The following is a 13,515-nucleotide window of genomic DNA, read 5'->3' as shown; positions in this document are numbered from 1 at the left end:
CGGCATTTCTTTATGACTTTTAAGTAGTCCAAATTAAGGCACGGAACGTCATCCTTGGCCAACCTTCGTCATCATTTCACTGTCATTTACCGCGTATTACACCAAATGTCCTTGAAATAGATATATTTTGTGAAGTAATATTAACCACCGGTAGCATTGTGCACGATACAGGAAGTTATCAACAACTGAATTCATAAGAAGTAAGAGTATTGCAACTGAAGCTAAAGTATCACCCGCGAGAAGTATACACACTAAATATAAGAAAACCAATAAACAGAAAATGAAACGCTTGTTTAATTGTTTTGTAATATAAAATCACAAAGACTTTTACCGTTCTAATTTATCCTTCGTGACCCTATGCTCACAGCCATAAACCCTATTATATTGTTGATGTGAAAAAGAACAAAGAACCCTGAGACATTAACCCTTCTCTGTAATACATCGTTTCATCGTTTCAGCAATATCGATTTCCCTTTTGTTTTGAGACCGGCAAAGAAAATTAATCTGTACTTTCGTCATAAAACAAACAAAACAAACAATATTGTTTTGAGGTTATAAACCGCTCCGTGTGAGTACCTGAAAATAAACAGAAACACAATTAGGAGTAGATATCCGCCTTAGAATTAAATTACATTTGTTATATTGCAACTAATTACCAGCACACGCGATAGGAGACTTTGCCCCAGCATTTGAGAATTTCATCCGCTCCTGGATGATATAAAAGAGGGAATGATGCTGATGTTTTTCACTACAGCCAGCAAGGCTCGCCAGGCCATAGCAGAGATTACCGCAGACTTGAAGGCATCGTTCCGTCTTGTCTTGGAATTTGGACTAAAATCTACAGCTTTGATAAGGTACGAAGTTTGTTTGGTTGTTGCTACATCTTTTTTTATCAGCACAGATTCTTAGTTTTCTTGTTCGTGCTTGATTTAAATGAATATTTTTCTGTCACTGTTGGTTATTTTTTATATTTTCCGCTGTATTTACTATCAACGCTAGCGTTCTAATTTGAAATTAATACATACGCGTTAATACTATTTTTGTATATGCACAATAGTTTTCAGTATCACGTTAAAAAAATATAAGTAAATAAAAAGTTCAAGCGGAAAAATTTTTCCCCGCTTTCCTTTAAAAGTTACGTTTGTTAATAAGACATAATAGTAATACCATGTTGTCCTGAAGCAAATGACTAACTCTAGAAGTATCTCTATAACTGTGGAGTAGTCCGGTATTTTGCGCTTCAGCCAAAAGTGTGGCGATCAACTCTTGATCGCTACTAAGTGACACTTGATTTTTGCTGTGTCCTGCAAGAGGAACACTGCCACTTTCAATCCCACCAGTGGTGATGAACCGTTTTCTTTTGTTTTGTTTATTTTTTGTTGTTTTTCTTTTTTTTTTGGTGATAAATCAGTTATCTATTTACGAATTTATTTTGCCACACACAAGTTACAAAAAGTACCAAGCGGGAAAGGAAAACTAAAGAGAAGGTGGCGAGGAAACCTTAGGAGAAACTGTAGCGGCTTATGTTGACGTTTGCTCAGCTAGTGAACAATTTTAAGGGAACACCTTACAAACTGCAATGGCGTGACTGCTGCAAGCGATGTGCGTCAACAAGACTGGCATTTCAACCACGCGGAGCGGCAGCGCTCCTGTTGTCTTTATTCAACAGAAATCAGCGCCAGACGATGCTAACCTAACCATGCTAACGTTCTAACCATGCTAATCTTTTAGTTATCAAACGCAAGTCCTCGTATAATCTTAGATCCAACTCAGCCACCTAGGGCTAAAATGCTGGCAACCCTTGGTGAGCGTACATTTCTGGCGGTTGCGCCACATCTGTGGAACGAGCTCCCATTGCAATTACGCACTATTGGATCTGTAGAAACTTTTGAGAATTCAATTAAGACTTCCGACCTTGGGCAATCTTTTCAGTAGTTGTGGTCAACGGCACGAATTTATACAGCTTATTCCAACTGTAATATATCATTATATTTGAATTGGTCGAGATTTTAGTATTTAGAGACATTGATTGTAAAGCGCTATTGATCTGTCATTGTGAATAGCCTTTTAAGAAAAAAATTATTATTATTATTATCATTATCATTATGCGCAGTAAAACTATCTGTATGCACAGTAAAAGAAAGCACCACAGGGCGCGTAGCGTAACCTGTGAGCCAAGCGAAACTTAAAATAGCACGTGAATAAATCAATAAATTATATATACATATATAAAAAATATTATTATTATTATTATTATTATTATTATTATTATTATTATTATTATTATTATTATCATCATTATTATTATTATTATTATTATTATTATTATTATTATTATTTTAATTAACCTGTAACTGGGTTCGCTAAAAGTTACTAAGAAATTACAGCAAATACATTGTTCACATAAAATAACTAAAGAGGGGCTGGTAACTATTTTTTCTCCTCTGGAAAAACGTAAGGTAGTGACCGTCGACAGCACTGGCTTAATTTTGTAAAATAGCAATCTTATGGCAGTTGCAGAGTAGGAATTGAGGAAAAGTAGCACAGAATGTGATGAATATCGAGAGAACTTGCCTCTTAGTTTACTTTCTATTAACTCAACAGGTGTGAAGTGAGAAGCGATCCAAGAGGAAAATGAAAGCAACGAGGTAAATATCTTCTTTGATTTTTAAACCTGTCAAAACTCTTAAATTTATTCTCAACTGACTCTCAAACCGATCGCAGTATAGGACAGGACTACGTAATACCTTTTGTTTAGCACTTATGTCGAGAAAAGCACCAAACCCTGAATTTTTTGTACTTCATATATCAGTTCATGTTTGACAGAATTATGTGTATTTTTCGTGAGATTTAAGGATAGGGGACACCTTGTGATGTCTATCATACAGTTCATAAATCTCATTAGCGTGCATTTCTGGACAAGTTGAGCTTGTTGAACGGTCACACGTTTTTCAAACTTTACCATGCGCTTTATAGTTGGAACCCCGTTCACACAAATAACTGGCGCTGAACGACAGAGGTTTAAAGGAACTATGTCACCCTAGACGCATGCGCGCGTTGATGAGAAGCACTTTGAAATCGTTGACCCAACTTCTTCAAATAACGTCGGAGAGTTCAAGAAGCTGTTTTCATCTGTTTGAATCGCGCTTTTCTTCGGAAAGTTCACTGAATATTTTATTTACAAACGCCTTTCAGTAATTACAGAAGCTGTTCTTTGAGACAGTTTTGAAAGCTTACTGAATGGCGGAAAAACAAAAATCCCGCAATGAGTTGTATGTAAATTAGTCTCAACCGGGCTCTACTTCGCATGTGCCCCAGCTGAGATAGTCTCTTTTAGCTCTGAGTGATGATTATCAATTTCGGCGCTCGAATGGTCGATTGGAAAAATTACCAAAAAGCAATAAAAGGCTATTTGACCTCTGCCAAACAATCATGTCCATGCTTTGTTATATTTTGTTAAGTTCTGCTCTTTCATGTCATGTTATGTTATCAGTTGTATCATGCCATGCCATGTTATGTTAGTCTATGTTGAGTAATGTTATGTCGTGTTGTTGTGCTGTGTTATTTTGTTTTATGTTCTTTTCAATGTCATTTTAAACTAAGTTATGTTTTATCTTTCTTTATCTGCAATAGTTGGAAACGGTGGTTATTAATGAAGGGAGCACTGACTTGGTTCTTCATTTGTTTTCTCTATTTAGCTTCCTTCTCGGAATTCTAGTGATTATTGGTGCGCATGAGGTGCGTCAAGTGTCTTCTACATCCAGAGATTTGCTAGAAACGCTTCGGTTACCAGATAGTCATAACTGTGACGCCTTCAATGCTCGGGTGGCGTGCGCCCTGATGCCATACCGCACGTTTGATGGCACATGCAATAACCTGTGTAATATCACTCGTGGAGCAATCTTTCATCCATTGCAACGTTTGGAAACCCTAGAAGAACCCACTGCTTATGAACCAGGCTTCGAACCTCGAAATAGATCTTTTTCACACGGACCACTTCCTAATGCCAGAACAGTAAGCCGGGGAGTGTTTGAATCCAATAGTACTCAGAATATCAACAATAATGCTCCAGATTTCACTCACCTGACAATGACCTGGGGACAGTTCTTAGATCACGACATCACCTTAACTGAGGTGGAAGAAGCAGAGTGTGGCACCAACGACGAAGTCTGCCCAATAAGACCTGAATGCATTGGGATCAATATCCTCCCCGGGGATGAACTTGAAGTCAACCAAACCTTTAAGTGCATTCCTACTCCGAGGTCATTCAGAGACAAAAATGGTGAACAGGTCAGTTGACTTCACTTTGTCTTTTTCTACCAGCAGCCATCTTTTATCAAAATCAAAAACTTTATCGGTAATCAAGTGTATTTAACAATTAATAGTCATTATTCCACGAGCGCGCGTTGCATATGAGATGATAGATAACAAACGAGGCACGAAGCGCCGAGTTAGCTCTATATATAATCAAGAAATATTGCTAGATATTGCTGATTTCGCTTTGCAAGTACAACCAGAAGACAATTTAATGGTCGCTCAATTTCTCGGGCATGGTATAATGGCTCATATACCATATATACATATACTTTATTCGCCCCAAGAAACCTTACGCTAAGCCAATCAAATCCCTGGAGTTTTTAATCTATATGAGATTTGAGGGCGTGTGTATTGGGTTGGACCGGTCATAGAAGGGCAAAGAAGCGTCAACCTCTAGCTTTCTCTTGGAACCGTTCAGCCTCAATTCATTCATAAAACACTTCATATGAGGAGACCGACACGATTATTTTTAAAAGTGAAATATATGAAAATCACATGATAATTTGAACTATGGATGAAAGAATTGATAAAAGAGAGAGCACTGCAGTTATACACCAACTTAAAGGGAAAGTATCACGCAAATTTGCTGTCATTTCAAAACCCAAAAATGTTTGTCTGTCAGCAGAAACAACGACATAATTGTCAAGTTTGGTTATAAACTTTCACCTCAGTGCAATAAAACTGTCGTTTAGTGCCTCTGGCCAGAGACAGAGTAGGTCGAAATGGATTGAAACTTGAAAAATTTTAGGCTAATGTTTTTCAAGTTCTCGCATTTTTGTTTCTAAAATGCCGCTAGAACAGATCACTAGTTGTTCCTTTCAAGAATTGAGTTGATGTCTCTCGTCATTCTAGAATTATGTGGCAGCTGGTTGAAGATCTCATTTCATCATTTTTAACAAAAGATGTAAAAAAAACCCATGATACCCATGAACCCTTTAAGCAGCAAGGAAAAAAAGCCTACACAGGATTCGAACCCATGACCTCTGAAACAGTTTGTACGGTGATGTACCTACTGCGCCTTCCAGCTAAATGGGAACTGGTTATATTGTAAAATCGTAGTTTACCTGAGAAGACGTTAAGAGTTAACATTTGAGCTGTGTGCATGAAAGAATGATAAACGAGAGACAATCGCAGTTATGTGCCCAACTTTGTTATAAAGCAGCTGCTAAGAGAAGGCCTGAAATATAGTAACAATTGTTTTTGCTTGATATCCGCACTTAGAAAACAACGTGCTTTTAAATTATGCTGCCTTTTAAACCTAACTCGTTTCAATTTTTCCATGACAGATAAACATAATAACTTCTTATATCGATGGGTCACAAGTGTACGGGTCTACCCTCGAAGTAGCAAACAGGCTTCGTGGCCCATCTGGACTTTTAGATGTTCGCCCATTCAGAGACTTTGGTAATGACGAGGTTCTTCCGCCTGATGATGAAACGTTCTGCAGATCTGTTAGAAGGGAAACGGAACCTTGCTTCCTTGCTGGTGACATTAGATCGAATGAAAATCACGGTAAGAGATATTACTCTCGATGACTGTCTCCAACTAATAATACTGCCCCAATGTTTCATCGGATTGTCAACCCTGACTTTGTAAACGGATCTTTAAAAGCAAACAAACAACAACAGTATACCACAGTCCAACCCAAAGGGCTCTGCTGGTCTCGGAGTGACTGTAAAAAGCAGGGTGTTCAGGATCCACAACAAAACTTCGGCGTTCAGGTGGTACCGGCCAGGGAACCCGTGAACCGGTGAAAAATATTGTCGCTTCTTATTTCCCTAACCTTTTCGTTTTTGTCTAATGGGACGTTATTTTGACACTGGGTATTACAGTTTCATTTTAAGGGTTTCAATAAAAGTTCTTTTCAGAGGTACCATCTTATAATCTGAGTGATCCTTTTTATTGGCAGCTTTGACCACGATGCACGTTGTATGGGTTCGCGAGCACAATCGTATAGTTAGAGCTTTGCGGTCGTTGAATCCGCAATGGAGTGACGAAACACTGTTCCAAGTGGCGCGTAAAATCGTGGGCGCTGAGCTACAACATATCACCTACAATGAGTGGCTTACAGTGTTTTTCGATGAAGATTTGGTAAGATCTCTGACGTGACAAGTGTCTTTATATTCAATAGATTCACACAGGAGAGATGCGTGTTATACAAGAATCCTTTGCGGCCTTAGAATTGGCAAGATGTCAGAGATGTCTGTTATTTTTAACTTCAAATTCTATGTAATTAATGCGCTAACCCGAGGAAAGTAATCAAGCTTTTTGGACATGATTACCGCATCGCTTATTTTCTGAGTTACTTGTTCAAGTAATTAGCTAAGGAAGTAAATATATTGGTGTTTCAATGTCCATAACTTCATTCATCCTTGAACTTGGATACATTGGAGTGCTCTCAGAAATTTATATTTAATAATAAAGAGAATTTAAAAGTTAATTCTTTGGCAAAATGACAGCTCAAAATTTTGTAACACTTGAAAACTAATGCCTTTCTTCTTAGAAGGGGCAAATATGTCATAAACAAAGCTCAAAAAGTGTCAGCTAGCATTTTAGGGAACCAACAACAGCCGACTAAATACTTAATTGAAAGCCGCCCTAGAAGCAAGAGTAGTAGTTGCTATTGCACATTGTCGTAGCTAAACTTCGACCTTTGACAGTTTTTGAGAATTTTTAAAATCTCTTCGGAAACTGCCGATCCTCCAATGTAAAGAATTTCCACTTTAAGGGGTAAACCTCAGAAAAATATTATTAGTATTTATTTTACTTATAATTGTTTCCTAAATTGCCATGTATGCCAGTAAGAGTAAGTATGCCATCAAGAGAGGATGAAGGTACCTTCATCCTCTCTTGATGCCATTTATACTGATGTTATAGATAAACCTGTTGAACAGGGGCACCCAATGGATCGTTTCGGTAAAGTATCTGTTCGGAAGGCCCTTATCCCCTACGCTTTTCTAAAGAGAATTTTCACCTCGAACTTTCGTGGTATGGGAAATTCAAGGCCTGGTGTTTTCGGATTGATAAGAATGTCGTTTCGGGTACCGAAAAAAGGTCAGCTAAGATTTTCGGAACGGAAATAAAATTTAAGGTTTTCGGGAAAGGGACAAACGATGACCTAGTAATTTCGAAAAGACTCAAGTTGCCCTAGAATGACCGAACAGATAAAAATATTATAGCGCGGCCTAAAATGAATCTACAGAGCTTTAAAGGCACTCCAGATAGCCTGAAATAGCGTTTCAAAGGATCTGAGAGAAAACTGTCTTTAGGTGCCCCTGTTGAAAGTCCTGAACTAGTGAATTGAAAAAGAAACCATTTTTTCAGAAACGGCATTTTCAAGTAACATAATGTATTTGGCAGCTTTCTTCAGTTGATATCCTTTTAGAATTGATCCATGAGAATTCGCGTTCCATAGTTCCTGCGATTTGACTGGATGGTTGAAGTCTTTGGAGAAATTAGAACCTCTCAGAAAGATGTGGAGCAAATTGTGTAAAACTTAGCAAGGTGACCTTGTACCCCAAAAAGGGATACTGCCTGATGTAAATGAACTGATTACGATTGTAGTAGTGAAAGATGTAAAGACTGAGAAGATCATTCAAATCATAGTTAATTGAGGGACTGGTTATGAAACTTTGGCATGACAACAATGGTGCTGAAATTTATGTTGGAGGAGCCTCGACCGAGCACAATTCCTCGTTTTAACGTTCACATCTCAGCTGAATATCTTAACAGGAACGTTTTTGTTGGTCAGTTGTTCCAACATATTTCACAATCTATTGTGGAATGTGCACAGTCAAGGCCAACCTTGTTCCCAGGGTCTCTCTTATTCACGTCCCACGGAGGTGAACGGGAGAGATCCTCGAAGCGAGGTTGGGTCAAGGCCAAAATGCCAACAGAAACGTATAAAAGCAAACAAGTTTGTCAGGCTTCATAATCATTGCCCTTTATGAACTATTTTTGAGCCTTGTTCAAGAAGTTAATCAATATAAATTGTATCTACCTTTCCATTTCAGAGAAGGAGATCAGGCTTGCTGTTAGAGGAAGACGGCCAGTTCTTTGAAGGGTATGACCCAAGGGAAAACGCAGAGATGATAAACAGCTTCTCCACAGCTGCCCTGCGAATGGGCCACTCTCTTGTTCGAAACGAGTTTATCCTGAGGGATACGTTATTCAGGTCAAGAGGATTTCCCGAGCCTGAAATACCTGTAAAGGATTTCTATGACCCGGCACCATTTTTCAGAGAGGGAAACAACGCGTTCGGAGGAATTGTGAATGGTTTGGTGCTGGCAAGGGCCCGCCAAGTTGATCAGTAAGTACCAGACGAAGAAGTTTGCGATTAACTGATACCTACTAAGAAATTTGAAAACGATACTGTTCTTCTTTTGCGTGCATGTGTTTGTGAGAGTGTGCGAGTGCGGTGTGGTTTGTTGTTGGTGTTGTTGCGTATGTCAGTTCATTCAGGGGGGAAGCGTTTTAGTTGTTTTCTCATATCAAGAGAGGATGACCATCCTCTCTTGCTCATATCTAAACCATCTCCAAAGTCAGAAATGTCTTTGCACAACCACGGACTGGCAGTTTTCTACCTTTGCTCTATTCATTTTCCATTTCTCGTTCTTATATTTTGATTTTGAGGATTTTCGAAAGCTGATAATACTCATGCTTGAGCGGAGCAACAGAGAAAAAGCTCAAATTTTCATGGAACATGTGTTCATAACAGTGACTGCCGACATTAATAAGCTGAAAAGTCGCCAGTAGAGGACGGTGTCTCCTATTAAATTAATAAAGAGGTATTTTTGCGCATTTTAAGCAAAAATTATTCTAAAAAGCTTTCAATACAAGACATTGTTAGGAATCTTTTCAAACTGAAGCCAAATTATCTCTTGAAAATGCTTTCTTTTTTTAACGCGCGAAACAAGTATGAATATGACACGATATTCGTATAGTTAGTTGTTTGTGCTTTAAGAAAGCAGTTTTCTAACGCACGCGCGCTGATCTTGTTAAAGTTTTTGTTATTTTTTTCTTTGCTCTGATTTATCTGAAAAACCTACGTTGGAAAATAAATTTCTTATTAGATATTGGTGTATAGAACTCGTTGTTTGTGTTTTGACTCGCTCCGTGGGCTCGTCAAAATACGGCACACTAACTCTTGAAAATACAATATACAACGATACTGCACACACCAAAACATTTTATTAACCGTTGCTAAGGTCTTGTTTTCTCGCATAGTCATAAACCGCGCAAAATCATGTACCTTTGAAGTAGTAAGCACCATCCTTTATAAAACAGTTCTCGGACAATCAGGAGATGCACAGAATGAATAGGCAGAAGGAAAAGGAGGTTCCGTCCTTAAATTGATACAGACGAATTGCAAAATACGAAGGGAAAACGAAACGGTGAATGACAAAGTGGGTTCGAGCACTTGCCCCAACAAGTATGGTCCGGGTTCGATTCCCTCTGACTGCCGTCATATGTGGGTTGAGTTCGGAGTACCCAAGAGATTTTTCTTCGGGTACTCAGGTTTTTCCCTCTCCTCAAAGACCAACATTTCCAACATTGACACTTAATCAAGTAATTATTATTATATTTTGAAAAGATGTCCTCAAAACGCGAGCGAGGGTAGCGGCGATTTAATGGAATGGAAGGCAACAGGAGGAGCGCCTAGCTGTGGTTAGGATAGCCCTACTTTTGAAAAATGAAATGTGCGTCTGGCTAAGAACGTTTTACCACATAAAAGGTTAACAATTGTTGCTGACAGCAATAATAATGATAAATGCATTGATTACAATAAAGATCACGCTATTAACAACGACGACGATAATGATAAGGTAATAATATTGATAACGACGATGAAAACGACAATAATATTATTTGTATTATTTGCAGTATCTTTGCTCCAGCCTTACGAGAATTCCTCAATTTTGACGGACCTGGGTTTAATGGTTCTTTCGGCGATCTGATGGCCCTAAATATAAATCGTGGCCGAGACCATGGTTTGCCACCATACGTCAAATTCCGAGAGGCTTGCGGAGCAAGAGCAGCCCACAGGTTCTCCGACCTTAGTGACACAACTTCTCAGGAGGCGATAAACAGGTTAAAGAACGTTTACAACAGTGTAAAGGACATCGACTTATTTGCCGGAGCCATGAATGAGGATCCCACCCAAGGAAGCGTGTTGGGTTTCACCTTCACGTGCATTATGACACTTCAGTTCGGGAAACTTCGCAAAGCTGACCGCTTCTTTTACGAGAGACGTCATGACTTAGGATTCACTCTCTCCCAGCTGACCGAAATACGTAAAGTATCAATGGGCCGAGTGTTGTGCGACAACGTCGATCTTACGGAATTCGTTCCACAAAAAGCTTTCGAAGTGCAACTGACTGCACAAGGTCGTCGGAGATTCATTAGCTGCGGTAGTCTACCTGTTATGAACTTGGCAGTGTTTGGAGAAGGTATGAGTCCTTTCTATCCAATAACTGTATCACAATTATGTGAACGCAACTTTGTTAAGAAAAAATAAAATAAACCTTTAGAAATATTTAGAGCGGGAGCAGAAACGTCTTTTCTCTTAGTGATTTGCATACTAGACTCTATGCAACTGGTATGGCATTCACGGTTTGCTATTGTCAGTGATCATGAAGGTTAATATTTTTCGGTCCATCACAAAACACATGCATAAAATAAGAAGACATCCTGAGAAGATAGTGTGTTTGAGGTATTACGGATATACATACAGTAATAGCTTAGTCAAATTATTAATAGAGACATATATGGGGAAAAGTGAGATTAGACTTCCCAGGCCTATGTCATGTATTTGATGGCTTAAGGACAAAGGACGTTATAAGAGCCGTGTGAATTGGTTCATTTTAAAGGGTTTAAGTATGAATGGGTTCTCTAAACAATTAGTTTTTCTTTCGAGGAACACGAAAGTATTGTGGCATTAAGTGGGTTGTCAAAGTAGATCCAACAACTTTAATGTGACGCAATGATGGCGAACAAGAAAACAGCGATAGACTTGCTCTTTCATTTTCTATTAGCTAAGATTGCATTCTAAGTAATTAAAAAAAAAAAAAGCTGTAACAACGGAGTGATCTGGCTGAAGAAGCACGTTTCAACAGGACGTGCAACAAAACGATTCGCTGAAACAGCTGGAATGTGGTGACTGAAGAACGGGTTCTACTATAATAATAAACAATTATTTCACGAACGCACTTTGGATATGAGATGATAGACAGCGTTGGCGATAGTCATCCCATATCTGCCAAGCTTGATTGGAATAAATGTTTTATTAAAAACAACCAAGAACTATTCCTAGATCTTGCTGATTCCATTTTACAAGAAGGACCAAAGGACTGTTTAATGGTCGCTTTTTCTCGAGCTCATGGTAATGGTTCTTATTAAAAACTGAATCATTGTATAAGAATGAGGGATTTGATTGGCTTAGCGGCCATGGTATATGAGCCATTATACCATGGCCGAGAAATGGCGGCCATTAAATTGTCTGCTGGTTATTCTTGCACAGCGAAATCAGTTAGATCTAGCAATATTTCTTGATTGTTTTTAATAAAACAATTATTCCACTTGCGCTTGTTGGATATGGGATGATTATAGCCAACTCGGCGCTACGCGCCTCGTTGGCTATCTATCATCTCATATCCAACGCGCGCTCGTGGAATAATTGTTAAATATACCATAGCCGCTAAACCAATCAAAACTATGGAATTATATAGTTTTTAATGATATGCTATAATGTTATGGTCTATTTTCCCTTCATAGAGTCTGGAGCTGGTGAATCAGAGGCCGGAGAAGGTGAATCGAATGCTCCTGTTGGCGCCTAGACATTGGGACACACTAGCTTATTCTAGGTCTAACAAATTTGTGCATCACATTTCACTGACAGCTGCGAGTAATAATTAATTTTACAGATAGGAATCTAATCTTCTCAAAGCTAATGTATAACTCGTTGCTTGTGTGGCTATTGGACTCATTACTTACATAGCTTGTGTAGCTGGTGGGGTTTTCCGCGTTCAAATACGAAATTTTGATAGCCTTCAGAACAGGCATCAATGTTTTGGGTTTTTCAGGCAAGGGGAGAAGAGCACCAGGCTAACGCAGAGCTACGTGAAGGGAACGCCCCCCCCTGTCGCGCGTGACTCGCGCTTGCCTCCGCTCGCCTGAAAAACGCAAAAAATAACGCCTGTTCTGCAGGCCGTAACATTTTGACGGCGTAAACCATGAAGAAATCGCCTCCTCCCCATTCCGCTCACCGTCAAACTTCGCCCTGGCTCAAATAGTCCCACCAGCTACGCAGACTATCACTAACACTATTTTCGTCGGTATTTTCAGTTATTCTCAGTGGTTTGAATTTCATTCAGAGGTGACTGAAATTTGACCATCACATCTAGCTTTTCGTCTAGAGGACCCGTGCAACCTAACCAAATCAACTTTGTCAGTAGTGCACCAGCAACAAGCCACTGCACTTTTATTTCCCCTGTGATGTAAGCCAGTGTACAACTTTCTGGTCGCCATTTTGAAAACGTACCGAATGTGGTTGTTTTAGGGTTTGGAGATTCAAATCGTCAGCTTTGATCGGAAAAGACCATTTCGTTAGTTTAAAAATGTTAACCCATGTCACTAGAAAAGGATTAAGTTTAGTTTTCTAATCACTGTCGAAAAATGTAAAATGTAATGACGGAAATTCAAACATCTGTCTTAAAGGCTGCGGACAGCCAAAATTGTGGAAAAGCTTCGCATTTGGTGCTATTATATCAGTATTTCCTAAACGTAGAAGTTTTCTTTAATTTTTACCAGGGTTATCATATATTCCTGTATACTTTTGTTATTTCAAACAGTAATAATCAATGTAACATTTTATGTTGTTTGAAATAAAGTTAAAAAATTAATTTCAAAACAGAGCATCACTTTCCTTTAAAAAAATTAAATGGGTCATTGGGACAACAAGAAACAGATTAAAGTTTCGTTGTTGGATTTTTTCAGCTTCAGTTAATTAGCTCATATTTTTTTCAAACTAATATTAAAATCTCATAATTAATAACAATGCGTATATATAAAGAAACGAGCATGAGCGCGCGTTGGATATGAGATGGCAGATAACCAACGAGGCGCGTTGCACCGAGTTGGCTATAATTATCTCATATCCAACAAGTGTGAGTGGAATAATTGTTTTATTAAAAACAATCA

The 13,515-nt window shown here is 38.7% G+C and overlaps 1 protein-coding gene across 1 annotated transcript; it reads left to right on the top strand.

The window, feature by feature from the left end:
- Positions 1-743: 743 nt before the first annotated feature.
- LOC146463000 (peroxidasin-like) lies at positions 744-13,221 on the top strand. Its single transcript, XM_085084952.1, has 8 exons — positions 744-854; positions 2,605-2,648; positions 3,699-4,290; positions 5,604-5,829; positions 6,227-6,408; positions 8,331-8,626; positions 10,201-10,766; positions 12,091-13,221. Exons 2-8 carry the CDS (start codon positions 2,635-2,637, stop codon positions 12,150-12,152), a joined length of 1,938 nt encoding a protein of 645 aa, XP_084941078.1. The 5' UTR covers positions 744-854; positions 2,605-2,634; the 3' UTR covers positions 12,153-13,221.
- The last annotated feature ends 294 nt before the right edge of the window (positions 13,222-13,515 follow it).

Source organism: Pavona decussata, unplaced genomic scaffold (genome assembly GCF_977016875.1).
Source record: "Pavona decussata unplaced genomic scaffold, jaPavDecu1.1 SCAFFOLD_182, whole genome shotgun sequence".
In the NCBI taxonomy this organism is placed as follows: domain Eukaryota; kingdom Metazoa; phylum Cnidaria; class Anthozoa; order Scleractinia; family Agariciidae; genus Pavona; species Pavona decussata.
The sequence above is the reverse complement of the archived record's forward strand: the minus strand, read 5'-3'. Positions and strand labels throughout refer to the sequence as shown.

Coding starts and splice junctions, on each gene's coding strand:
- LOC146463000 (XM_085084952.1), top strand. Junction 8,627..10,200: donor AGGGCCCGCCAAGTTGATCA/GTAAGTACCAGA, acceptor TATTATTTGCAG/TATCTTTGCTCCAGCCTTAC. Junction 10,767..12,090: donor CTTGGCAGTGTTTGGAGAAG/GTATGAGTCCTT, acceptor TTCCCTTCATAG/AGTCTGGAGCTGGTGAATCA.